Source organism: Lepidochelys kempii, chromosome 5 (genome assembly GCF_965140285.1).
Source record: "Lepidochelys kempii isolate rLepKem1 chromosome 5, rLepKem1.hap1, whole genome shotgun sequence".
NCBI lineage: Eukaryota > Metazoa > Chordata > Testudines > Cheloniidae > Lepidochelys > Lepidochelys kempii.
This window is the reverse complement of record NC_136384.1, coordinates 74,037,490-74,055,754: the sequence shown is the minus strand read 5'-3', so window position 1 is coordinate 74,055,754 and position 18,265 is coordinate 74,037,490. Positions and strand designations below refer to the sequence as shown.

At 47.8% G+C, this 18,265-nt stretch overlaps 1 protein-coding gene across 1 annotated transcript in view; it reads right to left on the bottom strand.

Annotated features, from left to right (window-relative positions):
• The window catches only part of LVRN (laeverin), a 67,302-nt gene extending 49,383 nt beyond the window's left edge, over nt 1–17,919 (bottom strand). The window contains exon 1 of the mRNA XM_073344753.2: nt 17,159–17,919. Coding sequence (XP_073200854.2) covers nt 17,159–17,826 — 668 coding nt within the window. The 5' untranslated portion in view covers nt 17,827–17,919. The remainder of the gene's footprint in view (nt 1–17,158) is intronic.
• Nucleotides 17,920–18,265: the final 346 nt, after the last annotated feature.

Genomic DNA, 18,265 nt, shown 5'->3' with positions numbered 1-18,265 from the left:
CCTGCAAGAGTGGAGTTTAAGAATTGCCCCACTCCCCAGACACAAAAACCAGGTACAATTCTTTACTGGGATGGCCAGATATTAGCAGAGGTTGTCCCTCACTGATCTGTGTGTAAGAAGGGTAAGTCAGACAAGGTTATCTGGTCCAAACAGAGTCAATGCAACTTCTGTGAACTGAAAGAAGCCATAAGTACAGATCCAGTTCTGGTATATCCAAACTCTGAAAAGGCTTCCATGGTATTCAGAGATGCCTCTGACACAGGCTCAGGGTTGTGCTGATGCAAGCTGATGAAAAGAGGAGAGGCACCCCACAGTGTGTGGGACCAAGAAATTGCATCCCTGAGGAAAAACAACTATGCAACAATGGAAAAAGAATGCTTGGTTATGGTGTGGGCCCTCAGCAAACTACAGCAGTACTCTTTTGGATGACATGTGACCATTGCATGCAGTGATCACTCACCTGACTACAACAAATGAAAAGGACAAATGCCACATTGCTAAAATAGAGATTAGTGCTCCAAGATTAAGATGGAAATGACTTGTGTTAAAGGGAATGCAAATTTGGTTGCTGATGCCCTGTCCAGGAAATAAGACAATAGGTTTCCCTAGGGTGCAGATCAACCATCCTAAGCCATATCTATATGTTCAGTGCTGCATCTGTACTGATACAGCTGAGCCACTGCAGCGCACGAGCTGAAGATGCTCTATGCCAACAGGAGAGAGCACTCCTGTCAGCATAAAAAACCACCTCCAGAAGTGGCATAAGCTATGTCGGCATGAGAAGCTCTCCCACCAACACTGCGCTATGTGCACAAACGCTTATGTCGGTGTCATTTATGTCATTCAGGGGAGTGGAATATTATGAGCGACATAAATTTTTCAGACAGCTGTAGTGTAGACATAGCCCTAGTTACACCCACTTTGGCAGGGGAGATCCAACAGATAGCAATTTCCTGCACTATCCTTGAAAATCTTTATAGTATTAAGTTTATGTATTATTTTGAGCTGGGATTATATGTAACCCCTCTAGAGGGCAGATGTGATGTGAAGTCTGGTAGTTCAAAGGACTATATTTCAAACATGCCAGAAAAGAATAAACTTTTTGACAATAAGGGTATGTCTACACTACGAAATTAGGTTGAATTTATAGAAGTCGGTTTTTTTGAAATCGGTTTTATATATTCGAGTGTGTGTGTCCCCACAGAAAATGCTCTAAGTGCATTAAGTGCATTAACTCGGCGGAGCGCTTCCACAGTACCGAGGCAAGCGTCGACTTCCGGAGCGTTGCACTGTGGGTAGCTATCCCACAGTTCCCGCAGTCTCCGCTGCCCATTGGAATTCTGGGTTGATATCCCAATGCCTGATGGGGCTAAAACATTGTCGCGGGTGGTTCTGGGTACATATCGTCAGGCCCCCGTTCCCACCCTCCCTCCCCCCGTGAAAGCAAGGGCAGACAATCATTTCGCGCCTTTTTTCCTGAGTTACCTGTGCAGACGCCATACCACGGCAAGCATGGAGCCCGCTCAGGTAACCGTCACCCTATGTCTCCTGGATGCTGGCAGACGCGGTACGGCATTGCTACACAGTAGCAGCAACCCATTGCCTTCTGGCAGCAGACGGTGCAATACGACTGGTAGTCGTCCTCGTCGTGTCCGAGGTGCTCCTGGCCACGTCGGCTGGGAGCGCCTGGGCAGACATGGGCGCAGGGACTAAATTTGGAGTGACTTGACCAGGTCATTCTCTTTAGTCCTGTAGTCCTATTGAACCGTCTTATGGTGAGCGGGCAGGCGATACGGACTGCTAGCAGTCGTACTGTACCATCTTCTGCCAGGCAGGCAAGAGATGAGGATTGCTAGCAGTCGTATTGTACCATCTTATGCCAGGCAGGCAAGAGATGAAGATGGCTAGCAGTCGTACTGTACCATCTTCTGCCAAGCAGCCATGAGATGTGGATGGCATGCAGTCCTTCTGCACCGTCTGCTGCCAGCCAAAGATGTAAAGGATAGATGGAGTGGGTCAGAACAAGAAATAGACCAGATTTGTTTTGTACTCATTTTCCTCCTCCCCTGTCTAGATCACACTGCAGTCAGTCACAGAGAAGGCGCAGCGAGGTTAATCTAGCCATGTATCAATCAGAGGCCAGGCTAACCTCCTTGTTCCAATAACAACGATAACTTTGGTGCACCATTTCTTATTGGAACCCTCCGTGCAGTCCTGCCTGAAATACTCCTTGATGTACAGGCACACCATTTGTTGATTTTAGCTCCCTGAAGCCAACCCTGTAAGCCGTGTCGTCAGTCGCCCCTCCCTCTGTCAGAGCAACGGCAGACAATCGTTCCGCGCCTTTTTTCTGTGCGGACGCCATACCAAGGCAAGCATGGAGGCCGCTGAGCTCATTTTGGCAATTAGGAGCACATCAACCACCACACGCATTATCCAGCAGTATATGCAGCACCAGAACATGGCAACGCGATACCGGGCGAGGAGGCGACGTCAGCGCGGTCCCGTGAGTGATCAGGACATGGACACAGATTTCTCTGAAAGCATGGGCCCTGACAATGCATGCATCATGGTGCTAATGGGGCAGGTTCATGCTGTGGAACGCCGATTCTGGGCTCGGGAAACAAGCACAGACTGGTGGGACCGCATAGTGTTGCAGGTCTGGGACGATTCCCAGTGGCTGCGAAACTTTCGCATGCGTAAGGGCACTTTCATGGAACTTTGTGACTTGCTTTCCCCTGCCCTGAAGCGCATGAATACCAGGATGAGAGCAGCCCTCACAGTTGAGAAGCGAGTGGCGATAGCCCTGTGGAAGCTTGCAACGCCAGACAGCTACCGGTCAGTTGGGAATCAATTTGGAGTGGGCAAATCTACTGTGGGGGCTGCTGTGATGCAAGTAGCTCACGCAATCAAAGATCTGCTGATATCAAGGGTAGTGACCCTGGGAAATGTGCAGGTCATAGTGGATGGCTTTGCTGCAATGGGATTCCCTAACTGTGGTGGGGCTATAGACGGAACCCATATCCCTATCTTGGCACCGGAGCACCAAGCCGCCGAGTACATAAACCGCAAGGGGTACTTTTCGATAGTGCTGCAAGCTCTGGTGGATCACAAGGGACGTTTCACCAACATCAGTGTGGGATGGCCGGGAAAGGTGCATGACGCTCGCATCTTCAGGAACTCTGGTCTGTTTCAAAAGCTGCAGGAAGGGACTTTATTCCCAGACCAGAAAATAACTGTTGGGGATGTTGAAATGCCTATAGTTATCGTTGGGGACCCAGCCTACCCCTTAATGCCATGGCTCATGAAGCCGTACACAGGCAGCCTGGACAGTGGTCAGGAGCTGTTCAACTACAGGCTGAGCAAGTGCAGAATGGTGGTAGAATGTGCATTTGGACGTTTAAAGGCGCGCTGGCGCAGTTTACTGACTCGCTTAGACCTCAGCGAAACCAATATTCCCACTGTTATTACTGCTTGCTGTGTGCTCCACAATATCTGTGAGAGTAAGGGGGAGACGTTTATGGCGGGGTGGGAGGCTGAGGCAAATCGCCTAGCTGCTGGTTACGCGCAGCCAGACACCAGGGCGGTTAGAAGAGCACAGGAGGGCGCGGTACGCATCAGAGAAGCTTTGAAAACCAGTTTCATGACTGGCCAGGCTACGCTGTGAAAGTTCTGTTTGTTTCTCCTTGATGAAACCCCCCGCCCCTTGGTTCACTCTACTTCCCTGTAAGCTAACCACCCTCCCCTCCTCCCTTTAATCACCGCTTGCAGAGGCAATAAAGTCATTGCTGCTTCACAGTCATGCATTCGTTATTCATTCATCACACAAATAGGGGGATGACTACCAAGGTAGCCCAGGAGGGGTGGTGGAGGAGGGAAGGAAAATGCCACACAGCACTTTAAGCACAGCACTTTAAAAGTTTACAACTTTAAAATTTATTGAATGACAGCCTTCTTTTTTTTGGGCAATCCTCTGTGGTGGAGTGGCTGGTTGGCCGGAGGCCCCCCCACCGCGTTCTTGGGCGTCTGGGTGTGGAGGCTATGGAACTTGGGGAGGAGGGCGGTTGGTTACAGAGGGGCAGCAGTGGCAGTCTGTGCTCCAGCTGCCTTTGCTGCAGCTCAACCATACACTGGAGCATTCTGGTTTGGTCCTGCAGCAGCCTCAGCATTGAATCCTGCCTCCTCTCATCACGCTGCCGCCACATTTGAGCTTCAGCCCTGTCTTCAGCCCGCCACTTACTCTCTTCAGCCCGCCACTTACTCTCTTCAGCCCTCCACCTCTCCTCCCGGTCATTTTGTGCTTTCCTGCACTCTGACATTATTTGCCTCCACGCATTCGTCTGTGCTCTGTCAGTGTGGGAGGACAGCATGAGCTCGGAGAACATTTCATCGCGAGTGCGTTTTTTTTTCTTTCTAAGCTTCACTAGCCTCTGGGAAGGAGAAGATCCTGTGATCATTGAAACACATGCAGCTGGTGGAGAAAAAAAAAGGGACAGTGGTATTTAAAAAGACACATTTTATAAAACAGTCGCTACACTCTTTCAGGGTAAACCTTGCTGTTAACATTACATACATAGCACATGTGCTTTCGTTACAAGGTCGCATTTTGCCTCCTCCCACCGCGTGACTACCCCCTCAACCTTCCCCCCTCCCTGTGGCTAACAGCGGCGAACATTTCTGTTCAGCCACAGGCAAACAGCCCAGCAGGAATGGGCTATACTGAGTGTCCCTGAAGAAAAGCACCCTATTTCAACCAGGTGACCATGAATTATATCTCACTCTCCTGAGGATAACACAGAGAGATAAAGAACGGATTTTGTTTGAATGCCAGCAAACATACACTGCAATGCTTTGTTCTACAGTGATTCCCGAGTATGTGTTACTGGCCTGGAGTGATAAAGTGTCCTACCATGAAGGACGAAATAAGGCTGCCCTCCCCAGAAACCTTTTGCAAAGGCTTTAGGACTACATCTAGGAGAACCGCAAATGCCAGGGCAAAGTAATCCTTTCACATGCTTGCTTTTAAACCATGTATAGCATTTTAAAAGGTACACTCACCAGAGGTCCCTTCTCCGCCTGCTGGGTCCAGGAGGCAGCCTTGGGTGGGTTCGGGGGGTACTGGCTCCAGGTCTAGGGTGAGAAACAGTTCCTGGCTGTCGGGAAAACCGGTTTCTCCGCTTGCTTGCTGTGAGCTATCTACAACCTCCTCATCATCATCATCTTCTTCGTCCCCAAAACCTGCTTCCGTATTGCCTCCATCTCCATTGAAGGAGTCAAACAACACGGCTGGGGTAGTGGTGGCTGAACCCCCTAAAATAGCATGCAGCTCATCATAGAAGCGGCATGTTTGGGGCTCTGACCCAGAGCGGCTGTTCGCCTCTCTGGTTTTCTGGTAGGCTTGCCTCAGCTCCTTCAGTTTCACGCGGCACTGCTTTGGGTCCCTGTTATGGCCTCTGTCCTTCATGCCCTGGGAGATTTTCACAAAGGTTTTGGCATTTCGAAAACTGGAACGGAGTTCTGATAGCACGGATTCCTCTCCCCAAACAGCGATCAGATCCCGTACCTCCCGTTCGGTCCATGCTGGAGCTCTTTTGCGATTCTGGGACTCCATCATGGTCACCTGTGCTGATGAGCTCTGCATGGTCACCTGCAGCTTGCCACGCTGGCCAAACAGGAAATGAGATTCAAAAGTTTGCGGTTCTTTTCCTGTCTACCTGGCCAGTGCATCTGAGTTGAGAGTGCTGTCCAGAGCGGTCAGAATGGAGCACTCTGGGATAGCTCCCGGAGGCCAATACCATCGAATTGTGTCCACAGTACCCCAAATTCGAGCTGGGAACGTCGATTTAAGCGCTAATCCACTTGTCAGGGGTGGAGTAAGGAAATCTATTTTAAGAGCCCTTTAAGTCGAAATAAAGGGCTTCACTGTGTGGACGGGTGCAGGTTTAAATCGATTTAACGTTGCTAAATTCGACCTAAAGTCCTAGTGTAGACCAGGGCTAAGTGTGAAGTGGAGTTCCTAAGGAATACTTAGGGAGAGGTTAATGCAAATTCCCCATCCCCAGTTATGCAAAAACTCAGCCTTTTGAAACTAAGCCCTGAGGAAGGAGTCATTGTCTGCTGATTACCTCTTCTTGGAGACTGGAGATTAAGGGCTTGTATAAAGAAACAGCTCAACTGCCCAGCCAGAGGTCTGGTTCTGAATCTGACATTATCATGAACATGTAACAGGGCAAACCCAGTTGTGGGTTTTGAAGGACTGACCAGAGCTTGAGGGTGGAGTTGGTGGTGATCTCTGATAAGCATTTTTGCTCACCTAAAGATCTTCTATTGTTTTTAATGTTCTCCCTGTTAGAATACAAGTGCTTGCTTAGAAAGAGCTCTGTGGTAACCTATAATTACAAGCAACACACAGCCTCTCTAGAGAGAAAACAAAGTACAGCTGGTGGCCCTTTAGGCAGTCTGGCTTGCTGGGGATATCACAGTGTAAATGCAGGGAGCTGTGCAGCCTTAAAGAACCCCAGTCAGGGTGGAGTGAGACATGGGTCTCTGCCCAAGAGGTAATGCCTGGGAGCCAGAAATCTTTAAATGGGTGCCCTCAAGAGAGCGCGGAGGAGGAATACAAACCCTGATATTCTATGAGTCTATGAGTCTATGAGTTACACTCAAACTATGATAGCCCTCCCTTAGAGTTTCCACAGAGTTAGAGAGCACCTTTAATCTCTATGGATTCCATAGGAGCTGCAATGGCATAGGCTATGTAGGGGGTGGACCGAATGAGTATATCAATGCATAAATCTGCCACCCTAACCATGACCCTCCCCAACCAGCAATGCCCAGTATTGGGGTAGCACTTGCTGTTGGTCTTAGGAGATATTGTGGGCACGTTGCATCACTGCAAACTCCCCAACCCCAGTGGAATTTCTATTCCCCTCCTCCCCTTCCCCCTCCCCACCATGCCAGAATCTGTGCCAGTTGAAGCTAGCAGAGAGCCTGCATGAATTTGGCACACTGCCTGCAAATAATTTTCATTACAAAGCACAACACATGTTAGCCAAGGCATTATTACAAAAAGAATTAAAGGTTGTTTTTCCAGCAGATTTCCACATGAAAAAAAAATATATATGAAAATGCTTCATCTACTGTACATAAACAGTGGGTGTTTCACCCCTAGGACCACAGGTCAGGCAGTGGTATGAGTCACTGTTTGTTTGCTTATTTTTAAAAGATCCTAATGTGACTGAATTGCTAGTAAACTTTATTCCACATTGCAAATCTACCACATTTGACACAAATCAGTCCAAATGGAATTTTATTTTCCTAAGGCCCAGCATTGTATAAGCAGACAAATTAACTCCCCCCACTTTCCTTTTTTGCTCAAAGAAATTTGTAGAAAATGAACCTTTTTATGAACTATTTTAAGAAATGTTGTATAGCAGGGATCGGCAACCTTTGGCACGCCGCCCGCCAGGGTAAGCCCCCTGGCAGGCTGGGCCAGTTTGTTTACCTGACGTGTCTGCAGGTTTGGCCAATCGCAGCTCCCACTGACCGCGGTTCGCCGCTGCAGGCAAATGGGGGCTGCGGGAACCAGTGGCCAGCACATCCCTTCGCCCGCACCACTTTCCGCAGCCCCCATTGGCTTGGAGTGGCAAACAACGGCCAGTGGAACTGGCGAACAGCAGCCAGTGGAAGCTGCGATCGGCGGAACCTGTGGACACGGCAGGTAAACAAACCGGCCTGGCCCACCGGGGGCTTACTCTGCTGGGCCGCATGCCAAAAGTTGCCAATCCCTGTTGTATAACAATGCCAGAGGTTAGCAAAATAAAATCAGAATTAGAGTATTCCCAAATAATGGCAACCTGACCGTTAACAGGCTCTTTAAGAATAAGGCATGATTACTCCAACTATTCCAAGTTGTATTTCACCTCATATGAAATGAACTAAGTTTAAAACACTGGAAATCTTTTTCATCATGTATAAAGACTTCATGTTTATAGGGGATAAGCTGGCATTTCTGCAATAACTCCTATTAACAGCCCTCTTGCTAGAACATAATAGTATTAGGATGAGACCGGACAGTTTCCACCTCCCCATGTCCCAACTGTTTAGGGAAGTAACATTTTTGAAATCATTAACACTGTTTACACACAACTACAAATTTTAAAAAGCTTACAACCATGCTGAACTCATTTGAACCATTTGACTGAATCTTGAAGATAGCTTAGTGTAAACCATCTTAGTTTTAGGGTAGACAACAGGTTTTAGTATGTAACTGTTAGTACTCGGTAATCCATATTGGTCCTGTTTCTAGTCCTTATCAATTGACATAATACAGACAATTTAAAAAAAAAAACCACCAGAACAGGCAGTGGATTGCCCATTTACACCTACCAGTGTTCATCTAAAACATAAGAACATAAGAATGGCCATACTGGATCAGACCAAAGATCCATCTGGCTCAGTATCCTGTCTTCCGACAGTGGCCAATGCCAGATGCCCCAGAGGGAATGAACAGGTAATCATCAAGTGATCCATTCCCTGTCACTCATTCCCAGCTTCTGGCAAACCGAGGCTACGGATACCATCCCTGCCCATCCTGGGTAATAGCCATTGATGGACCTATCCTCCATGAATTTATCTAGTTCTTTTTTGAACCCTGTTATAGACTTGGCCTTCACAACATTCTCTGACAAAGAGTTCCACAGGTTGACTGTGCGCTGGTGAAAAAATACTTCCTTTTGTTTGTTTTAAGCCTGCTGCCTATTAATTTCATTTGGTGACCCCTAGTTCTTGTGTTATGAGAAGGAGTAAATAACTGGTGAGTCTTCAAGAATCAGCTACATTTGCTATCAGAGGGCAAGACTGTATTGTGTACAGAATGGGTACTAAAAAAAATTGCACTGATTAGGATAGTATTCAAAACTCCTAAGATTTACATGAAATTAAGCCAGTACTTTAGTATAAATTCTATAGGGACATATACTACTCTTGGTCTGAGCACACAGCACTCAATTCACAGCAGTGAAAGTTCTGCATGTAGTCTGACGGTAAAACATGCCTCCCAAATTCCACGGAGTTAATCCAATACAACTGAAGTAGGAAGAAGAAAGATAAGAGTGTCTTTAAAACACCTTTCTCCCCCCCCCCGATCCTGACAATGACTCTCTTAGCTACATGCCACCCATGGATTCCACAGCTTGACCCCCATAAGGATAGCTTTTGAGCTACTTTGTACTGTCTGACCAGTGCAAAGCATCCAGAAGTGGGGCCAGGCTTATATTTGACTCCTTTTGGTGCTGTAAGCACTGCAGAAATGTACTCCATAGTGGCTACAAATAGTGCCTTCGTTTTTCATTTCCTTCCTCCCTCCCCCCGCTTCCCCCACACACTTCAAGACCTGATTAAGTGTGTAACTTAGATCACTTGCCATTATCTATAATCAAACAGACCATTAATGGTTATTGTGTTGTTATTCATATTGCTTTTTTCTTATTTGTGAGTTTAGTGTTTGTGAGAGGACTAGAGAGCTCTCACTCTATAAGGATTCTAGCACAGATGGACACAGGTTTTCCAAACCAGTTCACCAATGTGCCTAAACTCTGATTTGACAAAGTGTCAGAGAAGTTCATTCTCAATGCCAATTAAGCCTTTCGCCTCTATTAAGCTGCCAACAGCTATGTGGACATCTGAGCAGGAGAAACTGTTAGCACAAGTGATAGAAAACCATTATCTTCTGCAAGTTGTACAGTGGCTTTACCAAAACAACTATCAACCTAGATTTGAACTGAAGACCTAGAGGTGAAAGGTGCCCTATTACATAGTGCCTGAGCTATCCAATCATCCACTAGAATTAGTCTTCTAAAATAATTAAAATAACCTTGTCAGGTACCTTATTAGACCTGACAAATGATGTCCCCAAAATACATGCATACTGCAGGAGGAGGTTTGAGTTTCTGCAGCACAACTGCAAGAGACTCAGAGCTAGGAAACTGCTACTATGGCAAGATTGAAGACTTCACTCTCAAAGAAGGAGAAGTTACAAAATAGTGTTGCATGGATCAAGTTCAGAGAAAGTCATTTAAAATAAGGAAAGATATGCAAAAAATTGACTTAAGAACATCAAGAATGCAGACAAGAGCAGAAAAGCAAAGCAACATGTTAAATCTGCAACCCATAGACTTCCTTTGATTTAATCTACTGTCTGGACATAACTGGAATCTTTTCACCAGACTGCAATCTTACATGCCATAGTTACTTCAGGGTAAATCAAGGATAGAATGGAACAATTCATATAAATCTTTTTGCCACTTTGCTAAGCTATTTAGGGAGATTGTACCATAAAATGAAGTCACAACATAAAGAACAGAATGTAAATGAGTACTAAGAATACATACACAGGGTATTCATTTATATACTTAGCCCTGGTCTACACTAGGAGTTGAGGTCGAATTTAGCAGTGTTAAATCAATTTAACCCTGCACCCGTCCACACGACAAAGCCCTTTTTTTTCGACTTAAAGGGCTCTTAAAATTGATTTCTTTACTCCACCCCCGACAAGGGGATTAGTGCTGAAATCGGCCTTGCTGGGTCAAATTTGGGATACTGTGGATGCAATTAGACGGTATTGGCCTCTGGGAGCTATCCCAGAGTGCTCCATAGTGACCGCTCTGGACTGCACTCTCAATTCAGATGCACTGGCCAGGTAGACAGGAAAAGACCAGCAAACTTTTGAATTTCATTTCCTGTTTGGCCAGTGTGGCAAGCTGCAGGTGAGTGCAGAGCTCATCCGGAGAGGTGACCATATTGGAGTCCCAGAATCGCAAAAGGGCTCCAGCATGTACCAAACGGGAGGTACAGGATCTGATCGCTGTATGGGGAGAGGAATCTGTGCTATCAGAACTCCGTTCCAAAAGACGAAATGCCCAAACATTTGAAAAAATCTTCCAGGGCATGAAGGACAGAGGCCATAACAGGGACCTGAAGCGGTGCCATGTGAAACTTAAGGAGCGGAGGCAAGCCTACCAGAAAACCAAAGAGGCAAATGGCCGCTCCGGGTCAGAGCCCAAAACATACCGCTTCTATGATGAGCTGCATGCCATTTTAGGGGATTCAGCCACCACTACCCCAACCGTGTTGTTTGACTCCTTCAATGGAGATGGAGGCAACACGGAAGCAGGTTTTGGGGATGAGGAAAATGATGAGGAGGAGGTTGTAGATAGCTCACAGCAAGCAAGCGGAGAAACCGGTTTTCCTGACAGCCAGGAACTGTCTGTCCTGGATCTGGAGCCAGTACCCCACGAACCCACCCAAGGCTGCCTCCCGGACCCACCAGGCAGAGAAGGGACCTCTGGTGAGTGTACCTTTTTAAATAGTATACATGGTTTAAAAGCAAGCGTGTTTAATGATTAATTTTCCCTGGCATTCGCGGCCAGTACAGATACTGGAAAAGTCTGTTAAGGTGTCTGGGGATGGAGCAGAAATCCTCCAGGGACATCTCCATAAAGCTCTCCTGGATGTACTCCCAAAACCTTTGCAAAAGGTTGCTGGGGAGGGCAGCCTTATTCCGTCCACCATGGTAGGACACTTTACCACGCCAGGACAGTAGCACATAGTCGGGAATCATTGCAGAACAAAGCATTGCAGCATATGTTTGCTGGCGTTCAAACAACATCCGTTCTTTATCTCTGTGTTATCCTCAGGAGAGCGATACCATTCATGGTCACCTGGTTGAAATAGGGTGATTTTCTTAAGGGGACATTCAGAGTTGCCTGCTCCTGCTGGGCTGTTTGCCTGTGGCTGAACAGAAATATTCCCCGCTGTTAGCCATGGGGCGGGAGGGGGGGTCGAGGGGCTAGCCACATGGTGGGGGGAGGCAAAATGCGACCTTGGAACAAAAGCACATGTGCTATGTATGTAATGTTAAGAGCAAGGTTTACCGTGAAAGTGTGTACTCATTGTTCTAGAAAATGTGTCTTTTTAAATACCGCTGTCCCTTTTTTTTCCTCCACCAGCTGCATGTGTTTCAAGGATCACAGGATCTTCTCCTTCCCAGAGGCTAGTGAAGATTAGAAGGTGAAAAAAACGCACTAGCGATGAAATGTTCTCTGACCTCATGCTGTCCTCCCACACTGACAGAGCACAGACAAATGCGTGGAGGCAGACAATGTCAGAGTGCAGGAAAGCACAAAATGACCGGGAGGAGAGGTGGCGGGCTGAAGAGAGGGCTGAAGCTGAAAGGTGCTGGCAGCGTGATGAGAGGAGGCAGGATTCAATGCTGAGGCTGCTGGAGGATCAAACTAATATGCTCCAGCGTATGGTTGAGCTGCAGGAAAAACAGCAGGAGCACAGACTGCTGCTACAGCCCCTGTGTAACCAACCGCCCTCCTCCCCAAGTTCCATAGCCTCCTCACCCAGATGCCCAGAAACTGGGTGGCCAGAGGCCCCCCCACCACGCCACTCCACCCCAGAAGATTGCCCAAGCAACGGAAGGCTGGCATTCAATAAGTTTTAAAGTGCTGTGTGGCCTTGTCCTTCCCTCCTCCACCACCCCTCCTGGGCTACCTTGGCAATTATCCCCCTATTTTTGTGATGAATAAATAAAGAATACATGAATGTGAAGCAACAATGACTTTATTGCCTCTGCAAGCGGTGATTGAAGGGAGGAGGGGAGGGTGGTCAGCTTACAGGGAAGTAGAGTGAACCAAGTGCATGTGTGTGTGTATGGGGGGGGTTCATCAAGGAGAAACAAACAGAACTTTCACACCATAGCCTGGCCAGTCATGAAACTGGTTTCAAAGCTTCTCTGATGCGTACCGCGCCTTCCTGTGCTCTTCTAACCGCCCTGGTGTCTAGTTGCACGTAACCAGCGGCGAGGCGATTTGCCTCAACCTCCCACCCCACCATAAACGTCTCCCCCTTACTCTCACAGATATTGTGGAGCACACAGCAAGCAGCAACAACAATGGGAATATTGGTTTCGCTGAGGTCTAACCGAGTCAGTAAACTGCGCCAGCGCGCTTTTAAACGTCCAAATGCACATTCTACCACCATTCTGCACTTGCTCAGCCTGTAGTTGAACAGCTCCTGACTACTGTCCAGGCTGCCTGTGTACGGCTTCATGAGCCATGGCATTAAGGGGTAGGCTGGGTCCCCAACGATAACTATAGGCATTTCAACATCCCCAACAGTTATTTTCTGGTCTGGGAATAAAGTCCCTTCCTGCAGCTTTTGAAACAGACCAGAGTTCCTGAAGATGCGAGCTTCATGTACCTTTCCCGGCCATCCCACACTGATGTTGGTGAAATGTCCCTTGTGATCCACTAGTGCTTGCAGCACTATTGAAAAGTACCCCTTGCGGTTTATGTACTCGCCGGCTTGGTGCTCTGGTGCCGAGATAGGGATATGGGTTCCATCTATGGCCCCATCACAGTTAAGGAATCCCATTGCAACAAAGGCATCCACTATGACCTTCTAGTTTTCCTCAAACTCCATAATTAGACAAATACCATTGTATAAAGAGATCCATGAAAGAACGGATGAAGATTGCAGGAAAAAATAGAAGAAATTTGTCCAAATAAAAACTCTTACTGTTCTTCTCTCATGCCAACCAACTTCTCAAAATAAATAAATAAATAACAACAAAGAAAAAAGCAGTCAGTGGAAGTTAAATCTCCAGATTTGGTATCAGTGGAGTTGGTTATATGAAAGTCACATGACACTTTTTGTTTCAATAAAACAAAAAAATTAAGGTTTTTTTTATTATTGGTGTGTGTTCATGCATGAATGGATTTTTTTTTTTTAGCAAAATGAATATTATCTAGTTGGCACATTCTTGTAATATCCAACCCGCTGATAGACAACTTAATCTAGTGAACTAATCAGTTGGTTAGGACCCAAGAATGCCAGGATTCTAATTCTAGCTCTATTGACCTTGAACAATTCACTACTCCTTAAACTAGTAAAGGTGAAAAAAATTAAAAATCCCATTTACTGATGTGTTTTGTTTACCTCGTGCATCTCAGTTTGGACAATGAAAATCAATTAATTAAGTTTCACTTTTGTTTAATGAGTTTTGTTTCCAGATTCTTAGCATGAAATTTGCCAGCACAAAGTCTATGAAACATGTAAGCACATAACTGCAATTTTGCAGGTTAATTTATTTAAAATGACTGTGTTTATTTAACTTGTACTGGGCCAAGTTGAAGTTGATAGTGTCTCTATATTGTGTGCACAGTTTTGAAAGTGTAAAACACTGTCATTGGTGATTTGACTCTTATAGTTGCAGTTAAACAAACACTAACATTCATACCACCTAACAACAACAGTCACAGACTCCTCCACTCTACACCTAAGTACCATTTTATTCCAACATACACCTGCAGTTCATGCATCTAATTCCTCAACAACAAAAATCCAAAAACAAAAAAACCCCACTCGAACACACAGCCTGAACTCTAACCTTAGTTCAATTAAGATATATTCTCTACAGACAGACATACAGGTGAAGTGCATAATGTGTCATATGTGCATGAAAACATCTGAGGTCAGAGTTAAGGTTTTGCATTTGAGTCTGACGATGATACATTGGATGTGTGTGCTGTCCTAGTCCCTCATATTAACATTAATGGAAGGGGAGATCTGAAGCAGTCAGAGCACAGAGCAGCATAGCTTGCCTCTGTTGAGGCAGCTGCTCCACTGGACAAACCTTTTATGGTTTGCCAGAGTGGAGCCCCACTCTGGGAGACCTAAGAAAGTCTACTGGACTAGAAGTAGCGTTGGGAAGCTTAGCAAGCGTGAGAGGTTGGGGAGAAGGAGACATGCAGAATTGTAAGAAGGCTGGGGAGCAAAACTGGAAGCAGACCAAGAAGGTCCACATTTGTCATCTTTAGCACAAAGCATGTGTCTGTACCACTTGTTCATGTGATGGGGTTAGATCAGGGAAGCTAATTGCATCAGTGATGTGGAGCTTGTTGCTCCCCTACAGAGCTCTTCTGTCTAGGATGAGCCTCCTGTGATTCGCCAGAAGGGGGGTGGGGGTCCTGCTCTGACAAGCCTGTGGAATTCCTTGAGACTAGGAATAGTGCTGCCAAGGGAGAGCTTGGCAACACAACTCAGAGCCTGGGAAGGAGGCATGAATGACAAGAATCATGGATGATGGAGTGGGAAGGCATTGTGGCAACTAGGGTACAGGCTGTAACAGTAAACTAGGGAGGGAGATGAGACCGGGGAAGCAGCCTGGGAGAATAGAAGTGGCCAGCAAATCTGTGCTGTTCAGATTTGTCTTTGCAGACCTAGAGTAGGTATGGATGAACACTAGAAAAACAGCTCCCCATCTATTTCACTTTAAAATTTGAATATTGACTTTCTCTGAGCTGTTATGCTAATTTGTGCGAGAAACTTGTACTTTATGGGGACTGTAGTTCTTTAGCTACAGAATGCTGAAAGATGTTTGAGCTGCATTTTGCACTATAGTTTTGGCCACATAATTGGTTCTATGGTGGACACCTGGGCTAATATAAATAAGGGGCTCCAGCATCTTTTTGCAAGCCATCAACTAGTTGGTCTTATTTGTAACATCAGATAATCACAGGAAAGGCAACTATAGCTTCTATATAACTGCAACAGTGCTGACCATTTAGTTCTCTTTTGAGAGGATACTAGTGCCAATAATCCAGCAACAGCTAACTTGAACAGACACAAGCTTTTGCCAAATCTGTTTTTCATAATGAGTCACAATGTAATTGTGGAGGGAGAGAAAGGAAGAGACATACCATAAAACACAGCTAATATATAGGGCCCAAAGGCCCCAATCCTGCAACCTTTACTGTATTGAGTTGCACTTTCTCACACTGAGGTCAATGGAACTACTTGCATAAGTGCTACCTTACTCAGCAAGAATAAGGACTCTAGAACCAGACCTACAAATTGCAAGCCAGCAGAGGGAACCTACAGAGTCTTATTTAATAGCTTTGTGACCTTGGTAAATAAAAAGCATGGAACAGGTTAAGGATGTGAATGAATGTATGTTGCTGTGACTTTTTTCCTTCATAGAGGATCTGCTAACCCATTATCGAATAACAAACCGTATGGTTGTGTAAACCTGAAAGGCAGAGGTTAGGGGAGGGATATTCCTGTTGTCAGACAAGACTATATTATTTTTATAGTGTCTTTTATATGTTCTATAGCTACAAAAGTGCTTTTGTTGTTTAACTCCACATAACAGACAAAGAGAGAACTTAAGTTATCGGCAAAGGAGAAATTTTCTTCAGCTAAGATCAGATACAAAAATAGAGATACCACTAGAGGACATTACTAAGTAGATGTGTGTGTGATTGCAAATTTGTATTGATTTTCCTAAAATGCAAGGTGTGATCAGATCTGAGCTTTCGGTTTCAGCTTCCTCCATCTCTAAAAAGCTTATAATTCCTTTTTGGGAAAAGAGGAAAGAAGAGAGACAACTGGCTGTGTGCCCCCCCCCCCCGAAAAACCCACCAAAACAAGCACTTAGGGCAATGGTTTTCAGCCTTTTTTCATTTGCGGACCCCCTAAAAATTTTCAAGTGGAAGTCAGCCTGCGGACCCCCATGGGTTCCCAGACCACAGGTTGAAAACCACTGATTTAGGGGATTAGCCAAAGCCCACTGAAGTCAAGGACAATCTTTCCATTGACTTACGTGGGTTTGGGTTGGGCCCTCTGATCCTCATATGATGGCACTATAAAAAGAAGGGCCTCTAAAGCCAGGAGGAGCTGGTGTCCCAGCCTTTGACCGGAACAGAAGTGCCCAAGCCCTTTCCCGGGCAGTCATCTCAGAAACTGGCTCGGGAATTAGCCAGCAACTCTTCTGGGGCTGGCCGGCGCACAGCGCCCTTTGGGGCCACATCCTCAGAGCCGGGAGCTGAAGTCCGGCACCTGCCCTACACTAAACCCCAGGCAGCGCTTAGCTGCCCGCTTGCCCGGGTGCCCAGCTGCTGCAGCATGTCATAGAATCATATGGAAGGGACCTCCGAAGGTCATCTAGTCCAACCCCCTGCTTTAAGCAGGACCAATCCCCCATTTTTGCCCCAGATCCCTAAAGGGCCCCCTCAAGGATTGAACTCACAACCCTGGGTTTAGCAGGCCAATGCTCCAAGCACTGAGCTATCCTGTCCCCGCGCGCTCTCACCTGCTCTGTCCCTGGTCCGTGTAGCGGGTGAGGAAGAGCCCGTCCAGATCCTCGCTCAGGGGCCCCCTGAAGCTGAGCTGCAGCACGTAGCGCCCGCCGGCCCGCAGGCTCCGCCGCAGCGCCAGCACCGCGTACTCCTGCCGCTCCTCCAGCCACAGCTCCGCCACCTCGATGCCGCCGCCGCCGCCGCCGGCCGGCCCCTCGGGCAGGGGCCCCCGCACGGCCGCCCCCCACAGCTCCAGCTCGGCGCTGTGCAGCAGGACGGTGGCCGTGTCCTGGGCGCAGCGCACCGTGATGTTCACCTGCCCGGAGAAGACAAAGGGGCCGGGCTGGCCGGGGCTCACGCGGGGCCAGAGCCGCAGCTCGTAGTGGAGGGGCAGCAGAGCGCGGGGCAGGCGGGAGTTGTCCCAGGCCCCCGGCGGGCGCGTGCTGCCGGGACCGGGGCCGGGGCCGGGGCTGGGGGGGCAGCAGCCGGCGCCCTCCTCCTTCGGGCCGGCTGTGGGCGAGGGGGGAGCCGCTGCCGCCCGCAGCGCCTCCACCTCCTGCAGGCAGCGCCCGTACAGGGCCCCCAGCACGGCCAGGGCCAGCAGCAGCGCGGCCAGCAGCAGCGCGAGCAGGGCGGCGGGCTTCCTGCCCAGGTAGAAGCCGGAGGCGGCCTTGGGTCCCATGGCAGCAGGCGCCGGGAGCACAGCGCGGCCGAGGGGCGCCCCGTTACTCTCCGAGCCAGGCAGCGAGTGCGGCTGGGGCTGGGCTGCGCGCAACCAACAAATACCCTGGGAGCGCGGGTGGAGGTGGAGCCCCTCCGGCGAGGGGCAAGGCAGGAGGAAGGGGAGAGGTCCCCACGCTCCCTTGCTCTGGAGGTGGGAAAAGGTAAGAGGCGGATCCACTTGGATCCTGCCCATCTTTGGCCCCAAGCCCTCAAAGTGTATCATCAAAAACTGAGAACGAATCTAAACGCTCCGATTGCTCTCTCTCTCTCTCTCTCTCTCTCTCTCTCTCTCTCACACACACACACACAAACTGGTTCCTGATGCATTTCAGCACAATAGTGGGTAAGTCAGGCACATTTTAGCCCCCAATTCCTCAAATTCTAAACCCCTGAATAGA